At 54.3% G+C, this 16371-nt stretch overlaps 1 protein-coding gene across 4 annotated transcripts; it reads right to left on the reverse strand.

Moving 5' to 3' along the window:
- Positions 1 to 770: 770 nt before the first annotated feature.
- On the reverse strand, positions 771 to 16099 carry STK11IP (serine/threonine kinase 11 interacting protein). Of its 4 annotated transcripts, none has more exons than XM_054723161.1 (25): positions 16020 to 16099; positions 15768 to 15853; positions 13509 to 13714; positions 13232 to 13306; positions 12919 to 13014; positions 12423 to 12530; positions 12233 to 12304; positions 10394 to 10520; positions 10008 to 10111; positions 9782 to 9877; positions 9499 to 9540; positions 9171 to 9305; positions 8915 to 8999; positions 8052 to 8366; positions 7705 to 7910; positions 7287 to 7403; positions 7021 to 7198; positions 4731 to 4964; positions 4503 to 4606; positions 3398 to 3495; positions 3119 to 3297; positions 2820 to 2901; positions 2570 to 2640; positions 1858 to 2048; positions 771 to 1151 (listed from the first exon to the last, which is right to left on the reverse strand). In XM_054723161.1, the coding sequence occupies exons 2-25, from the start codon at positions 15826 to 15828 to the stop codon at positions 1002 to 1004; spliced, it is 3132 nt and encodes a 1043-aa protein (XP_054579136.1). In that variant the 5' UTR covers positions 15829 to 15853; positions 16020 to 16099; the 3' UTR covers positions 771 to 1001. The 4 variants fall into 4 exon arrangements, with proteins under 4 accessions (XP_054579136.1, XP_028006698.2, XP_054579138.1 ...); XM_028150897.2 differs by having other exon boundaries at positions 1858 to 2105; XM_054723163.1 differs by lacking the exon at positions 13509 to 13714 and having other exon boundaries at positions 1858 to 2105; positions 10394 to 10456.
- Positions 16100 to 16371: the final 272 nt, after the last annotated feature.

The following is a 16371-nucleotide window of genomic DNA, read 5'->3' on the forward strand; positions in this document are numbered from 1 at the left end:
ACCACCGGTTGGCGGCCGCTGCCTTAGCTCACATCACCTAAAAGTCCAGGGTTATTTGCCTCCAGGCACGGTTGGGCCAGGGGACTCCAAGGACGCTACCAGGACTTGTCCCTGCTCACTCCCCCTCAGCTCGCTCTTCTCTGCATGTTCCAGTTCCAGCAAAGCTCTCCCCTCAGGCCAGCGGCTGCAGGCTTATCCTCTCAGCAACCCGCATGGGGAAACTTGCTTCTTTCTTGATCGCTCCACCAAAAGGTCTGGGTGTTGGCAGGCCAAACCGGCTACATGAGCATTCCTGAACCAATCACCGGGGCCACATAGACAGAGGTCAAGGAGTGGGGTCAACCTCAGCTGGCCCCCAGCGGAGTGAGGCAGTGCTGACAGAAGGCAGGAGCAGAAACCACCAGATGCCAACCCCAACTCCACGTACCCTCTCTCCAGTCACCCTCTCATGTCAGCCCCCACTGCCAATGGCCTGAGGTCCTCACCAGTTCCCAAATGCATTTCAGGAGTGAGAATCTAACTGGCCCAGCTATTTGTTAGGCAGTGATTTCCAGGCTGAGCCACATACCAGGCGCTGCGCGCTGAGGACTGGTGCCCATGGGTCAGCAGTCCCACTTGCTCCCATGATGAGGGCAGAGGAGGGCTGAGACAGGGTCTCACAGGAAAAACAAGGCAGCTTGGGCCCCTCACTGGGCATGGCAGTTCCTGTCAGACAATGTAGAAGAACCACAGGCCTCCCGAGTGACGCATCTAAATACACTCATGACATCTAGAATGGAAATAGCTTTACTGATACCTGAGAAAAAGTGCAGAAGAAACATTCCTATGGCCACTTAGCCTGTCCTCTCGGGCCAGGTCATCCAGAGGCCTGACCATTCCTCTCCCCCTTCCCTGGAGCTGTGGGTCATCTGGGGCCCAGACCCTGGGGAAGTCCACAGCCAGAGCCTGGAGAACACCTGTGGCCAGGCTCCTGCGGCCAGGGCGGGGCCCGCATGGAGGCTTCACCGGTCAAGGTCTAGAGCCTCTTGGGTCACAGTTCGGAGGCCAATGGAAAACAACTGCTCCCAGGGCTCCCGGATCCAGGCCAGCAGGGGGGTCAGCTGCTCTGGACACACGACACGGAGTGCCCAAAAACTCTCAAGCCGGGACACCTGGCAGACCAAGAGTGGCAAGTGAGACTCAGAGGGCCACACCAGGGAAGGGGCGGGGAGGTCTCAGGGAGGACCACTGCCCCCTTGCTCCTGGCCTCTTCCCTTCCCCAAGCCAGTGTCACTCCCCATAAACGATGCTGACTTTTTAAACAGAACCCCACCGATGCTTACTGAAGGCCCCCGCTATCTTGTTTCTTTAATCTTCCCTGTTTTCCAGAATGGAAGCTCTGGAGTCAATTCCAAGCAACTGCTTGGGGTTCAGTTCCTAGCTCTACCACCTGTGACCTGGGCAAGCTGGTTAACATCCCGAAACTGCAGTTTCTGCATCAGTATTAGGACTAATGATAGGACCTCCTCACGTGCAGGTTGTAAAGGTTAACTGGCTGGCAGAAGGGCCCAATCAAATGCAAACCCCAGGGAGCAGCCGCCGCTGGGTGCTTCACTCAAGGCCACCAGCTAACACGAGGCTGGGCTCCAAGTTCATGGTGTTTCCACAGCCTACAGCTGCCCACCCTCCCCCCACTTGCTCTTGTCCAAACCCAGTGAGCCTCCCAGGTCCTTATACCCTACTTCTCTGTTCTCCCCATACTGCCCCCAATTCCTAGTCTTCCTAGACCCATTTCCCACACCACAAACCACCTCTGCACACCTCCCCCCCCCCGCCACTCTCTCTCACACATTCACATACACATGTGCACACACACACCTCATCGTAGAAGACCAGCCGCAGGTCCTCCGGGGCCGTGCGATAGAGCAGCACCGAGCTCAGGCTGCTGAGTGGCTGCTGCTCCCTGACACACAAGGAAGGGCCAGGCCCCGAGGGCAGGGCCTTCTCAGAGGCTTCGCCAGATGCCGCTGGAAGAGGGGCTTCTGCCTGGGACCCTACAAGGTCCTCATCTAACAGGTACAAGGTGGACAGAGTCAGCAACAGGGACACAGGACAGGTCGCGGGGCCTGCAGTAAAAGAGGCAGGTGAGGATGAGTGCAAGGCTGCAGAGAAGCCCAGACCCTGTGGCCAAGGCCCAGCGCGTGGGAGAAGAGGGCGAGCCACACTGAGATGGCCACAAAGCAACTAAGCCTCTGGGACAAACGTCAGGGACCTCTAGCCTCCAAAACTTCTGAGGCCTAAGACAAAGGAAACCTGCCCACCACCCACCCGACTCAGAAAGGAGGGTCCACTCTCGCCTCCTCCCACAGGATGAGGCAGAGCAGACCCAGCCAACCTGCTCCACCTCACAGCGAGCCTGGGCCCGAGAGCAAAGGTTTCTGGGCACCTCTCGGCACCCCCCAGAGAGACTGAGGACACTGAGGGGGTTATCTGGGTATGCCCAGGAGTGACAGGAAGTCCAGAAGCCAGGAACTGAGAATTGCTACAAGGGCACGGAGGCCTGGGAGAAGATGGGGTACAGAGGCCTCACCTTCCACCAGGAACACTTGAAGGTAGAAGAACCGGGAAGGCTCCGAGGAAGAGTCTCTTTCCAGTAGTGGCCTGCGGGGAAGGTGGCAGCCCCAGGAGAGAGTGGTCAGCTGGAGGGGGGGGGGGGGGGGCGGTCACAGGAGGGGCAGACAGGGAGGAAGAGCCAGGCCTGGGGGCCTGAGGTCAGGTAGCCTGTGTTCTAAGAGCAGCAGCTGGAGACCAACCCCAGCCTCACCCTCCCACTGACTCACCAGAATCGGTGCTCTGGGGTCACCTCCTCCTCTGTGGCACTGACGCTGCTCCTCCAGGCTGGGGGCAGAGACTGCAAGACATCTGGACGGTGCCAGCCAGAGACAGGGAGCCCTCATGACACCACCTCTTCTATCCCAACCTCACTGCCTCTCAACACCTTCCCATTCTCCGTATTTCTAGATTCCAGGAACTTCTCTGAGAGGGGAGTTTCATTACCCATGTGTCTCAGCTGTGGGTGGACCTATGACCCTCGGCCTGCCCTCCCTGCCTCTCCCTTCCTCTCCCTTTCCTCTCTCACCAGTGAGTTCCTCTAGGAAGGCTCGGCAATGCTTGGCATCTCGGGGCAGCAGGACACAGCTGCCCGCTCCAGCTGCCCACTCCAGCCGCAGGCTCTGTCCTGCCAGGCCCAGCTCTATGCAACTCAGATCCTGCAGGGGAATGGCCAGGGTTGGCTGCAGCCAGCCAGCTGGAGGCCCACTGTGGAGAGAGGAGGGGAAGAGTGGCGGGAAAGAGAAGACTTAAGTGAGACCCACAGGGGAACCCTGACCCTTCCCTGGCCACAGCCCCGTTCACTCACCAGATCTCCCCTGTCACTTTCAACACATAAAGCCTGTGGTCAGACACAACCACGAGACACAGACACTCCCCAGGGTGGCCTGCCAATACCAGTGGCACCTAAAGAGCAAAGGTAAGTTGATGAGAAACAGAGAGGACTAGGAAGGCAGCTGCCAGATGGAGAGCCGAGCTCCTGTGAGAGCACCTTCAGCCTGCCCCTCCCTGCTCATCCATCCCGGCCTCTCCATTGGCCACGCTCTCCATCCCACAGTCCCTGCCCTCCACACTCTGCCAGACTAATTGTTCTAAAACATAAAACTGGGTGCCACTGCCCTGCTTCCAATCCTTCAGGGGCTCCCATGGCCTTTGGGATCAAATCCAAACTCCTTAGCAGACACACCAGGTTGCTCCTGAACTGGCCCCTGCCTGCCTGTCCAGACTCCTCTTGGTCATGGTCCCCCACACCCCCCACATTCTGGCTGCCCCCATCAGGGCAGTTCTCCCCACTAGTTACTCTCTCAAGTCTCCATGCATGTGTTGCTTCCTTTTCCTAGAACATCCTTCCTCCCTTCTCTGCAACTCATCCTTCAGGACTGGCCTAGCCATCACCTCCCCAGGAAGGGGCAGCTTCCCTAACCTCCTCAGGCTGGATCAGATGCCCTTCTAGGGCCTTCGCCTGATCCCAGCACTTTTGCATCATGTGATCATTGTCTGTTTCTCACACGGGAATGTAAGACAGAGGACAAGACTGATTTACTCTAGCTCCTTCGAGTCCAGCACATGCTAGGTGCTCAGCAGAGGGTCCAAAAACATCCTGTTTTTACAGTTATGACAGGAGGTCCCACTTACTGAGGCCAGGTGCTGGGCTGGGCAATTTACAGACTTGACTCTCCCTGTTGCTACCACACTCTGAAAGGTTAAGTATTATTCCCCTTACAGAGGAGTGACAACAGCGACTCAAACACCAAGGATCGTGTCCACAGATACACAGCAAGAAACTGCTGAAGCCAAACAGGAAGCCAGACCTAGCAGTTCCAGAGCAACAGCTTAAGATTCCGTTGGCTGTGATGGAACGAGCAGGCGCCCTGCTCAGCTAGGGGCAGGGGCAGTGCCAGGCTGGCACAGACCTTGATGCAGCACTGGAACTCCTCCTGGGCATCGGTGAACACCTCAACATCCAGGAAGAGCCGGAGTCGGTGGTCCACAGAGCGGAGGCCACAGCGCTCGGGGGCTGGGAACATGCAATGGGCCATCAGCCTGCCCCGGCTGTGCGGCTCCATCTCCCCTCCCCGCATTAGCGCCCCTCCCTTCCCCTCCCCCAAACACCAGCCCCATCTCGTTTTGCCTATACTCACGGGGACTGAGGCTCCACCTGTGGCGGTCGTGGGAGCCCAGTGCCTGAGATGGGGTACTATCAGCCCTGGTGCTGTCGTCACTTTCACCAGGAGGGTCATCGTGGACTGTGCTGGGGGACTGCGACGTGGCTGGCAGCTGCTCTTCCTGGCTCTCCTCCCCGTTGGGGGCTCCCCCGGACAGAGCCAGGAGAACCACATGGTCACTACCACAGTTTGGACACACAGTAGGAGACTCTGGAGGAAGGGATGGGTATAGTCCCCGTGAACTTCCACACAGCACCACAACCCCCCACCACGCTCATAATGCTCCCCACCCACTCTCAGACTCACATCTCCAGCTTCATACACTACCCACCACGCCCAGCACACCTGCCTCCCTCTGCAGGCCTGGCTGCTAACCAATCCCTCCCCATCCAGTGAGGGACAAGCAAACTCAGATCCATGGACCACAGCCCCTCAAAATATACCCTGTCATTTCAGGCCTTCTCAGAAGGAGCCAAATTCAACCACAGCCAAATTCTGGTTCCCTCCCACAGCCTGAGCTGGTCATGTGCTTCGATGCTCTACCAGCAATATCTAAAGCCCCAAATCAACAGACCAGGAGGGCAGGGTACCAGAGATAGGTCCAATTCCAGGCTCCATCACATAAAAGCTATCATCTATGCCAGTGGTCGGCAAACTGCGGCTCGCGAGCCACGTTCGGCTCTTTGGCCCCTTGAGTGTGGCTCTTCCACAAAATACCACGTGCGGGCGTGCATGTACAGTGCGATTGAAACTTCGTGGCCCATGCGCCGAAGTTGGTTTTCAGCCTGGGCAAGTCTATTTTGAAGAAGTGGCATTAGAACACTCAAGGGGCCAAAGAGCCGCATGTGGCTCGCGAGCCGCGGTTTGCCGACCACTGATCTATGCAATTATGACAAGTCTCCTAAGCTCTCTGTGCCTGGTTTCTCATCTGTAAGATGGGGATGATGACAGTGCCAATGTGTTTTTTTTAGAGAGAGAAGGGAGAGGGAGAGAGAGAGAAACATCGATGAGAGAGAAACATGGATCGGCTGCCTCCTGCACACCCCCTACTAGGTATCGTGCCCACAACCCGAGCATGTGCCCTGAACAGGAATCAAACTGGCGACCTCTTGGTGCATGGGTCGACACTCAACCACTGAGCCACACAGGTCGGGCAACAGTGCCAATCTTATAAGGTTCCCAGGGTGAGTGAACGTAATCAGGTAAAGGAGCCAGGACAGGGACCAGCAACAAGAAGCATTCTTTGAGCAGCTACAATGTGCTTGGCATGTGCTAGAACCTTCAAACAACTGACACACCCCTCCCAAGACTTAGTTTAGGGCCCAGCACTGTGCCTGGTGCCTTTCTGTCACACTTAAATCTCCCACCAGCACTTTGGGGCAATTTCATTCTCATCTCTGTTCGGACAAGATACCAGAGACTCAAGCAAAAAGTGAATGGAGCTCACAGGACTGTTCATTAATAATGCTTCCACTGAAGAAACCTCAGGGGCCACAGGACCCCATGGAGGACAGCCAGGGCCCAGGAGGAGGCAGGGCTATTTCCACTACACACACTGCCCTGCTGAGCTTCTGGGGCCTGCCGCCCCCTGGGTAGGCTCAGGGTGAAGTTGGAGAGGGTCCATTTTCTGAGTAAAATTTAAATTCCTGCTCCAGCTGCTGCCAGGAGGAAAGTAATAAAAAGCATGCATTTCAACATAGGAGTTATCAAGAATATCTTTCTTGTTCAATGTCTTCAAAGGCATGGCTTTTTGACTGTTCTACAATGGAAAATTTTCTCATCTTAAAGAACAGAATGCAAAGAGATGCCACAAGGCACAACTCAGTATCTAGCAGCTTCCAAGGTCAGTCAGGAAGGACAATCTCAGCCAACTCCCAAAGCATCTTACTCAACAGCCAGACGTGCTCGGATGGCATCACTAAAACCCAGCAGTGCACTGAGGGCTCATTAGGTTTTATGTAGTTTCTGAAATGTTAGCCAAAAAAGGGGGAAAGCCTCCAGGTTATGAAAAAATAATGAATATGTTTAAATAGTTACAGAGATTGTATTTCCTGACATTTCAGGGGGAGTGGGGGGAGGAGATACAATTTCTCCTTTTTTTACTTTTGTAAATGTAGCAGGCAGATAGTTTTATTTTTCCTCCAGGCAGAAAGTGGTCGCCACTCCTTTCTTCCCTGGGGGACCCCTCCACACTCCCTCCCTCCAAGCCATTTTTCCCACAATGGCAGGAGGTGCATGGGCAGGAGGTCAAGGGCAGGGCTTATACCTGTATTTTGGAACAGAGGCCTCCAGCCCTCCACACTGTCCAGTTCCAAACTGGTATCCCCTGGCTTGAAATCGTGGCCACAACGTAGACACTGGAGTCTGCCCCCCAGCTGGTCCCTTGCTTCCCCCAGCTGATGCTGAACCTTGGTGGCTGCCGGGGTCAACACAGCAAGCAGCTCCTGAAACAGGGCGGCCGGGCACAGCTGTGAGCAGGAGGACCCCGGCCCTCGGCTTCCAAGCTCCCACCAGCCTCCTGGGCCCCATCACCTGGACAGCGGCTTGGGCGTCAGGCTCTAGCACCACATAGCGACGCAAGTGCCGGTCCGGGCGAATGTAAGAGAAGCGAAGAGCGAGGACAGGGGGCAAGGGGGGCAGCTCTGAGCCCTGTGAGGAAAGAGGGGACCAGAAAAAAAACGAGAGAAAAAAAAAAACAGCAGAGGGATTAGGGTTACACTGAGAGCACAGAGGGAAACAATAGCTCTGGACTCCATTAAAAGGCTTTTGCTACCATCGCGCTCTGGCCCACAAGCTCTGCTCCTGGCCAGCCACCCAAGCCGCCTGGAGCCGCCTTTGGCCCCCAGCTACCTCCTCACAGCCCGGTGCCCAGCACTCAGAGCCATGTTGTCAGAGCTGGCTCCCAAAAAAAGCCCAGCGCCTCCTCCAGAACCCCCACCCCCACACTCACCTCAGGCAGCGGTTCCCTCTGGGCTTCAGTCTCAGGCTCTATTTCAGCTGCCTCCAGACTCTGGAGCTCGAGCCGTTCCAGGGTTCGAGCTGCTTGGAGTTCCACCTCAAACAGGTGCCCAGACGTGACCCGGAGAAAGCGCTCCTTGCCCCGCACGCCCTGAGGCCCCTCCAGGGGACACACCAACATGGGGCGACAGAGCTCCGCTGAGGAGAAATCAAGAGGGGGGCCCTGTAAGGACAGGAAGGTACCAAGACTCTGCCCTCCCGTGAGCTGGCCCTCCATCCACAAGGGGTCAGCCACCCCACTCTCCCAAACACACCACCCTCCAGCCACCAACAGCTCACCTTCCACTTCCTTCTGCTCCTCCTCCTCCTCCTCCTTTCCCTGCTCCTCAAACTCCTCTTCCGCCTGTGGCTCCGGCCCCACGCTGACCTCCTCTGCCATTTTCTGTGGTGACTCCTCTGGGAGTGGAGGACTGGGCACAGGCTCTGGGCTCGGTGTGTCCGGGGGCAGTGTGCTGAGGGCAGGAGTCTTAGAGGAAGCCAGGGCGGGGATTCCCGAGGTCTCCAGGTGATTCCTGTACTGCAGCCAGTCCCGGCCAAACTGTTCCCGGAAGCTGTTCATGAGTTCAAGTTCCCGATGCTGCTGCACAAACCGTCCTGGACAGGTGTGTATTGGGGCAGGACAGGGGGGTGGGGGGGGGAAGGTACACAGCTTAGCCAGCCCCGTCCCTACCACCACCCTGTGAGTGCTCCTCAGGGTGAAGGAAGAGTCTGTGTAACAGGTGGAGGTGGTAAGGGTTCAGAGAGGCTAAAGGCTTCCCGCAGCAACATCCCCTGAAGCATATTCTGCGAAACACCCTGGTCACAAGCAGTTCACAGCCACACCTCATGTACTACTTCGGGAGATTCGCAATACAGAGCAGCACATTTAAGGCCCTACGATGGCCCAGAGGGAGGACACCTATTTGTCTAACCAAGCATCTCCCAAACATATCTGGCCACGAATCCTTGTGACACCCCACAAAATGAATGCTCCTTGTAAAACACTTCAGAAGGTGCTGTCCAGGAGCAGTCTCTTCTCCTTTCCCCAAAAAGAGGGAAGACTAAGAGGCCCTCTACAGTGCTGCACTCCACCAAACAAAATTCCTGACAGCACTGGGGAGCGCTGGGCTGGGACGCGGGAGGCTGGGGGAGGGCTGACTTACCAGCCGGGGAGGGGTCCGGAGTCCGGGGCTCTGGGTCCGTGTCACTGGGTTCTGAGATACTTGCCCGCCTCACGCGAACTCGGCCCTGAGTTTGGGTAGAGTGATGAAATTCTATGAAAGCCAGGCCGCCCACCCAACCTACCCAAACCATCCCACCCACACGCAAGGACAAAGCCTTACTATTCTCAGCCCATCAACAACCCAGAGCCCCAGTCCAGGGACCCAACCCCAGTACAAGGCAGCCTAGGACAGTTACCTTCAACTTACGAATCGGGGGCTGGGCCACAATGCCCCCTGAGGAGAGGCTGTCACTCAAGTCAACACCCCCTGAGGTTTCAGTGGTACTCCCCACCGGCCAGGACGGAGTCGGGGCCTCTGAGGATGTGGAGGTCTGGCGTGTGACAACAGGAAAGAGAAAGAGGTCAGAGCCAGAGGAACCTCTGTCCTATCCAAGCTGGCCGAGAGGCGGGACCCATCTCCAGCTGCCCGGGAAGCCCCTTACCCTGAAACCCTGTTTCCTTCAGCTAGGGTCCTCCCTAATCAGCCCTTGCTGTCCCACTCCCGCCACTCCCCATCACACTCACCTGAAAATCAGTCAGTAATAAGACCTTCCCATCAAGAAGGAACTGAACAAAGAGAAGAGGAGGGGGCAGTGTTGGTGGGGGGCTCATTCCCTGGGGGAGCTCCAAGCCAGGGTGGGAGCCCTCCTGGGCCTGTGAGGACCACCAGGCTCAGCCAGGTGGTACCAGCATAATAAGCAAGAATAAACAAGGGATCCAGGGAGGGGTGAGAAGAGGCAAGAGGTGCAGGGGTGAGGGCGGCCAGGGCAGGAAAGGGAAAGTGAGCGGATATGGGAGGATCACTCACACCAGAAGCAGCACCCCTGGCCCGGGGTGACAAGTACTGGGCGGTGGCCGCTCGGTGTGCAGGGTGGAACCACAAAGGGTTTCCCTCCAGGTAGAGCTGAGGGGCAGGAAGGAGACAGAGGTGGGTGTGAGCCTCCCTGTGGGAGGAAGGCACTGACCACATCAGCACCGGAAGGAGGGAGGGGCGCAAGGCTGGCTTCCAGGTCTTTGAAGTGCCCAAGCCTCACCTTGCGGAGCTCAGCCAGCAGGCACAGTGGTGACAGCGCCCTGTGTTCTTCCAACAGGTTGTATGCCACATCGAGGTGCCGCAGCTTCCTCAGCTGCTCCAGGCCTGGGCGGAGGCGAGGAAAGAGGAAGGGCATGTGAGTGAGAGCAAGCGTGGAGGGGGTGGGATTAGGGCTGGGGGTGCAGTGCGTGCTGGGGGTAGGCTGGGGAGGGTGCAGGGAAAAGGTAACCCTGGGCACCTCAGACCTGCGGGTGAGCGTGCATCAGCTCTGAAGGCACACGGTTCCCAGGCCGCCTGGCCATCCTGAGTCTCACTGCCCCGATCCCCTCCATGTTTGCCCCACCCTCCCCTACTCCCTGCCTGCCACCACTGCACTCCCCCACTCACCATGCAGGCCCTGGAGCTCATTGCCTCGCAGTATCAGGGTCCCCAGAGTAGCTCCTGAGGGTCCTATTCTCGGCACCAAACACAGGTGGTTATAGGAGATGTCCAGATGGTAGAGCTCAGACAAGTCCTGGGAGGAAGCGGGGTGACAAAGATCCTCTCCTTGACCAAACTCTAGGCTCCTCTAAGCCCTCTTCTCCACTAGGCCTTACCCTTGGCCTGTGAAAAGTGCAGACTCTCAGCACAAACGATTTCATCTACCCATCCTCTCCCCCACATTAAACTTGAACAAGTACTAGTTTATTTTCTTTTTTTTATTATAGTGCTAGTTACATGTTTGGGTTTTTATTTACTTTTTTTAATTACTTTATTGATTAAGGTATCACATATTTGTCCTAACCCTCCCCCCCCGCACCACTAGTTTATTTTCTGATAGCTCAAGCCCACATCCCTAGGATGACGACTCCAGCCACTTACATTCCTGCCTGGAAAAACTCAAGGCTGCCAAGAGAACTGAGTTTGTTCCAACCAACACCTAAAGATAGGGCCCGTCTCCCAGCTTCCGTGGGGTAAGAAGCCTAACTTTGGCAAATGCCACTTAATAAACCCAGACAGGTTGGTTTCATATAGTCCAATGTCCCCTTCCTGCCTTTTTTTTTTTTTAAAGATATTTTTATTGATTTCAGAGAGGAAGGGAGAGAGACAGAGATACTAGTAGAAACATCAATGACGAGAGAGAATCATCGATCAGCTGCTTCCTGCATGCCCCAACTGGGGATCAAGCCTGCAACACTGGCACGTGCCCTTGACCAGAATCAAATCCGGGACCCTTCAGTCCCCAGGCCGATGCTCTATCCACTGAGCAAAACCAGCTGCTAGGGCCCCTTCCTGCTTTTTGTAAATTTCCACTTCCCTGACTTCAGAGGAACCTGACTAGAGTCTGGCCAAGGACAGAATACGCTCAAGCCTCCACTGGCCCCCTCCCCATCTCCTCACTCCCACTTCAACATGTCCAATTACCTCTGTACAAACCGAACTGGAGTTCAGTTCATGCTGAAGAGTTTATTACTGATTAGGAGTTTTACTACTGATTAAATACCATAATAGTTTATTACTTAATAAACTACTACAATAGTTTATTATTATTAAAACCTGTTCTTACCACTTTAACTAGTGTCTGGCTTTCTCTTTCACAGGGAGACACGAGAGAAGGGTTCTTCACTGTCATCACAAGAGCCACCCTTTTCTGGCTAGGCACTGAGCTAAGTAGCATCAGATACTCTTCATAATCATTCTCATATAAAAGTGAGTACTCCTGCCCTGGTCAGTGTGCTCGGTGGTTAGAGCATCAGCCTGCACACCGAAGGACATGTACCTAGGTTGCAGTTTCGATTCCCACCCCAGTTGCAGCGCGTGCAGAAGGCAACCAATAGAATGTGGAAGGCAACCAATCAATGTGTTTCTCTCACATCGATGTCTCTCTCCCCCTCATTACCTCCCTTCCACTCTAAAAGCCAACCAATGGAAAAAATATCCTCAGGTGAGGATTAACAAAAAAAAGCAAAACAAAAAAGTTTCCACTCCTATTGTTTCCACTTTTCTGGTGAAGGAAAACAGAGATGTTAACTAATTTGTCCCAAGTCACACAGGGATTAGGAGCTGAGATTTGAATACTGGTTTGTCTTATGCTGAGCCTGAGCCCCCAAACAACACTGCCTCACAGGATACAGCTCCATCCTAAAGGCAAGAGCACGTGGGAGCAAAACTGGGTCCAAGAGAGGTCAGAGCAGAATGATCAGAGGCCCCAGTGGCATCGGCTCCAGGCAAACTGCTCACACTCACCATCAGGAAGTCCTTGCAGCCCTGGAGTTGATTGTGGCTCAGGTTCAAGAAGCGCAGAGCTGACAAGAGACGCTGTGGAGGATGGGAAGAGGAAGCAGAGGATCAGACACCTCCAGGCAGCCAGCTGGCCCCTCTCCCTAAACACCCATCCCTGTCCTTCCCCAAACCCCCTTCCCTCTGAGGCACTCACCAGGGAGCTGTCTAAGGCAGTCAGTGCATTGTAACTGAAGTCGGCAGAAAGCAGAGCCAGCCAGGGCAGGGCAGAGCAGAGGTCGCCACCGCAGGCTGAGAGGAGCTCCTGAGACAAGGTGCTCAGTCACCTCCATTCTCCTCTCCTCCCCACACCAAGGCCTCACTTTAGGGCCCAGCCATTCATTCATTCTTTATATGCTGAGTTCAGTCTGAGTACAGACCGAAAGAGAGCCCAGGGCCCTATCCTCAAGGCATCCACTGTGGGGAGAGTGAGGTGACAGAGAGGAGAATATGTAATACAATATGGTAGGTGTGACTAGGAATATATGGACAGGTACAGAGTGTTGTGGGAGCACAGTGGAGGGAGGAAGTACACTGTCCAGAGGGAAGTGGGAGGCAGGAGCAGGGAAGGCTGCAGAGAAGGGGGAATGTCAGAGTTTGGTCCTCTATGTCTCTCACGACAAGGCATCTGGACCCACCCCCATCCTCCTTACCTCTAATGTCTGGATGCTCCGGCTGCAAATCAGGGTCTCCAGCTGGGAATAGATGCCACGGAGGCCATGAAGGCAGTGGACAGGGACACCTCGGAGCTATAGCAAAGGAAGGGAAGAAGGGAAAAAATGACAAAGCCAACTATGGTTCAGGGAAGCATTAAGTGGTAAAGAGAGTAGATGCCACATTACTGCAGAGCAATGGGCACTCTCAGGCCTGCCCCTCCTCCACCAAAAGAAGCCACCTCTCTTTCCCATCCTCAAATGGCTGCCTCAAGCTGGGTTTAGTGTTGCAATATCCCCCAATGCCCCATACCTCCAGCTGCCGAAGGGACTTGAAGGGAAAAATCTTGATGGGTCCTGGGAGGCCAGGACCAGGGACATGGACCAGCTAAAAGGAAAAACATTCAGGTCAGTGAGGTTGGGCACACCTCCCTTTCCTTGGCATTGTCTTTCTTAGCCCAGCCACCCATAGCTCACACACCTTTTGGATCTGAGCCCTGCAGATTTCTTGCACCCATGCTACACCCCAGTCCCACCTCCACTATTCTCCTGGGCTTTTCGTATATCCTGCCCCGTTCCCATCCCAGAACCTTGAGTGAAAGCGTTTTCTGCAGCACATCGAAGAGGAACTGAAGCTGGAGGATGACAGGGGAGTCGGTGGGGTGGGAGGGCAGAGCCACAAAGCCTGTCTGGCCAGGGCCCCATGGCCCCAGGTACAGCTCAAATACGTGGTTCAGCTGCTGCAGCGTGGCAGTCAGCAGGCTCAGTGTGCTACAGCCAGACAGGACCACATCCCCTGCAGGGAGAGGGGCAGACAGGAAGGGGGACATAAGGAAAGGGTCTTTCCCTTTATTCTGAGACTTTGTGACACCCTCCCCGCCCCCAGGACACACCCACTCCAGTCTATATTGTAGGATCAAACTTTTTATCTTCTCCTCACTTAAAAGTCCTCAAAGGCTCCTCTATCTTAAAAAAAAAAAAGCCCTAACTCTTCAGCCTGACATGTGAGATTGCTTCATTACATGCCTCTGACTTTTCTAAATTTCCTTTTCCCTTCTGCTCAAAAGAGCCTGTTCTACTCACACTGCTGGAGACAGAGTCAACCTGGTTCACAGCTCCTTCATTTTCTGACACAACCCTTCCACTCTGCCCAGCTTGACACCCCCAGGCAGTTTTCTCAATACACAATACTGTTCAACTTTTCACTATACTCACTCTTTTTATGTAAAAACTAACTGGGTGTTTTATCTTTTTTTTTTTTCCTGGTTGCAAAAGTAATATGCACACTTACAGGAACTCTCCAACAGTACTAAAATGCATGTCACAGAAAGACTAACCACTCATGACAGCACCGAGGTATTGCTCTCTCTGGTAAAACTGCTCTCTCCAATGAGACTATCACCCTTCAGGGAACCTTTTGGTATTCACCCCTGTACCTAAAAAGGTGCAACTATATGGTAGGCATGGAGAATTTTTTTTTTAACCTTTTTAAAAAAATATAAGGATACAGTCAAAGGATGTCCTAGCAATAGTACAAATAAGTCCCCCTAAAACCCTTCACCCAGTTTCCCCAATGGTTACATTCATATATAGTACAATATCAAAACCAGAAAATTGGCATTGGTACAAGGTATACTTATAGTCCTATGTCATGTCATATGTGTAGATTCCTCAAGCCAACACCACAATCAAGAGACCAAACTATTCCATTACCACAAAGATCTCCCTCCTACTACCTCTTTTTACCCACACACACTATCATCCCTAACCCCTGGAGCCAAGTCAGACTTTTGCTGAATAAATTAACAAATCCCATAACCTTGCATGAAGGATTTTCTATGTACCAGACACTAGATACAGACATGGTTCAAGGACTCTTCCCACCCTCAAAGAGCCTCCCAGTCTAGAAGAGCAGATTAGATATGTGCACAGTTAATTACACAAGCCAGTTTTAACTGCTACAAAGAGAGATTTCACAGAGACCATCAATGGGAGTGCAGTGATGGAAGGCACCTACCATTAACTGAGTAATATGTGCCAGACAACTCTGTTACTTCATTTAAACTTCATCAAAATCTCCTAAAGAACACTATTAACACCCCTTTCACAAATACAGAAATTGGGGCTCAGAGAAGTTAAGATTTGATATCATATAGCTGGTAGGAAGCTGCTGGTTCTGTGTGATCTCAAAGCCAACACTTTTCTAACCACAACTAATGCCAAGCATGTGCTGAACAACTATTATGGCTCCACTGTGCCCAGGCACTGAGAAGTGCTATTATAATAACAGCTACCAATTTTGAGCACTTACAATATACGCAAACACTGTACTAAATGCTTTATGTGAATTAGAATTAATCCCCACAACCACCATTGAGCCAAGTACAGTCATTATGCCATTCTGCTGGTGAGAAAAACAGGCTAAAAAAACTTAAAACAATGAGGCCAAGTAAAGAGAGTTGGGATTCCAAATCACGTGGGTCTGACTTCAAATCTCGTGCTTTTAACTATGCTATACTTAGGTCCTCGCCACACAACAGTGATTTGGCCCTGTCTCTGGTCTCGAGGGGCTTACAGCCAAGTAAGGATCACCTTCCTGTGAGAGTTTCGGAGGGCGCACGGAGGAAGTGGCAGTGAAGCTTGGGCGGGAAGGATGGCTAAGGTTTAAACTGTCAAAGACAAAGGACACTAGGCAACAGCGAACAAACCCGAAGGAGTAAGGAAAGGGACACACACACCCTCGTGACCCTAAACAGCTGTAACTCCCTGACTCCTCAGGGGGAGTGGCCCTGGAAGGCAGCAAGCAGCCGACCTTGCCCCAGCTCCAGCTCAACCGGAAGTCCGCTCACCTGATTCCCGCAGCAGCCCCGCGAGCTTCCACAATAAGGAGTCCCGCGGGGCCGTTGTCATGGCCACGGGACGCGGGGGGCGGAGCCTGTAGGAAGAGGAAGCGAAAGAGCCTCAGGTGGGTGGTACTGCCCAAAGGCCAGGATGTCCTTGCAAACCGAGGCCTCTCGAGGAGAAATAAAGCAAGAAAGAGGCTAAGAGCGTCCTCCATGGTGCCATTTTGAGGAGCACGAGGCCTGGTCAGACAGACTCACCCCGCTGGGCGATCCGCTCACCGGCTCTGCAGCCCGGCGCCCAGCGTTGAGAGACGGGAAGTACCACCCCGGAAAAAAAGCCAGATGGAGGGAGAACCGGAAAGCACGCCTCCGCTGCCGGAAAGCACGCCCTAAGTCGTGCACACGTGTCGGGTGGGGGCGTGCTCGCTGCTGCAGGCAGAGGCTGGCCTTGGGGCGGAGCTGCCTGTGCCCAGACCGCGTCCCAGAGCTGGGCCCCCATCGCCTCCGCCCCGCTGTGGGCCCCTCACAGGCTGGGGCGGCCGCTGGGCTCGTCCGGGCCCCTCCGAGCCAGTGAGGAAAACCCGACTGGCTGTTTGCAAACTGGGAGGGG

This window comes from Eptesicus fuscus, chromosome 11 (assembly GCF_027574615.1).
Source record: "Eptesicus fuscus isolate TK198812 chromosome 11, DD_ASM_mEF_20220401, whole genome shotgun sequence".
Taxonomy (NCBI): Eukaryota; Metazoa; Chordata; class Mammalia; order Chiroptera; family Vespertilionidae; genus Eptesicus; species Eptesicus fuscus.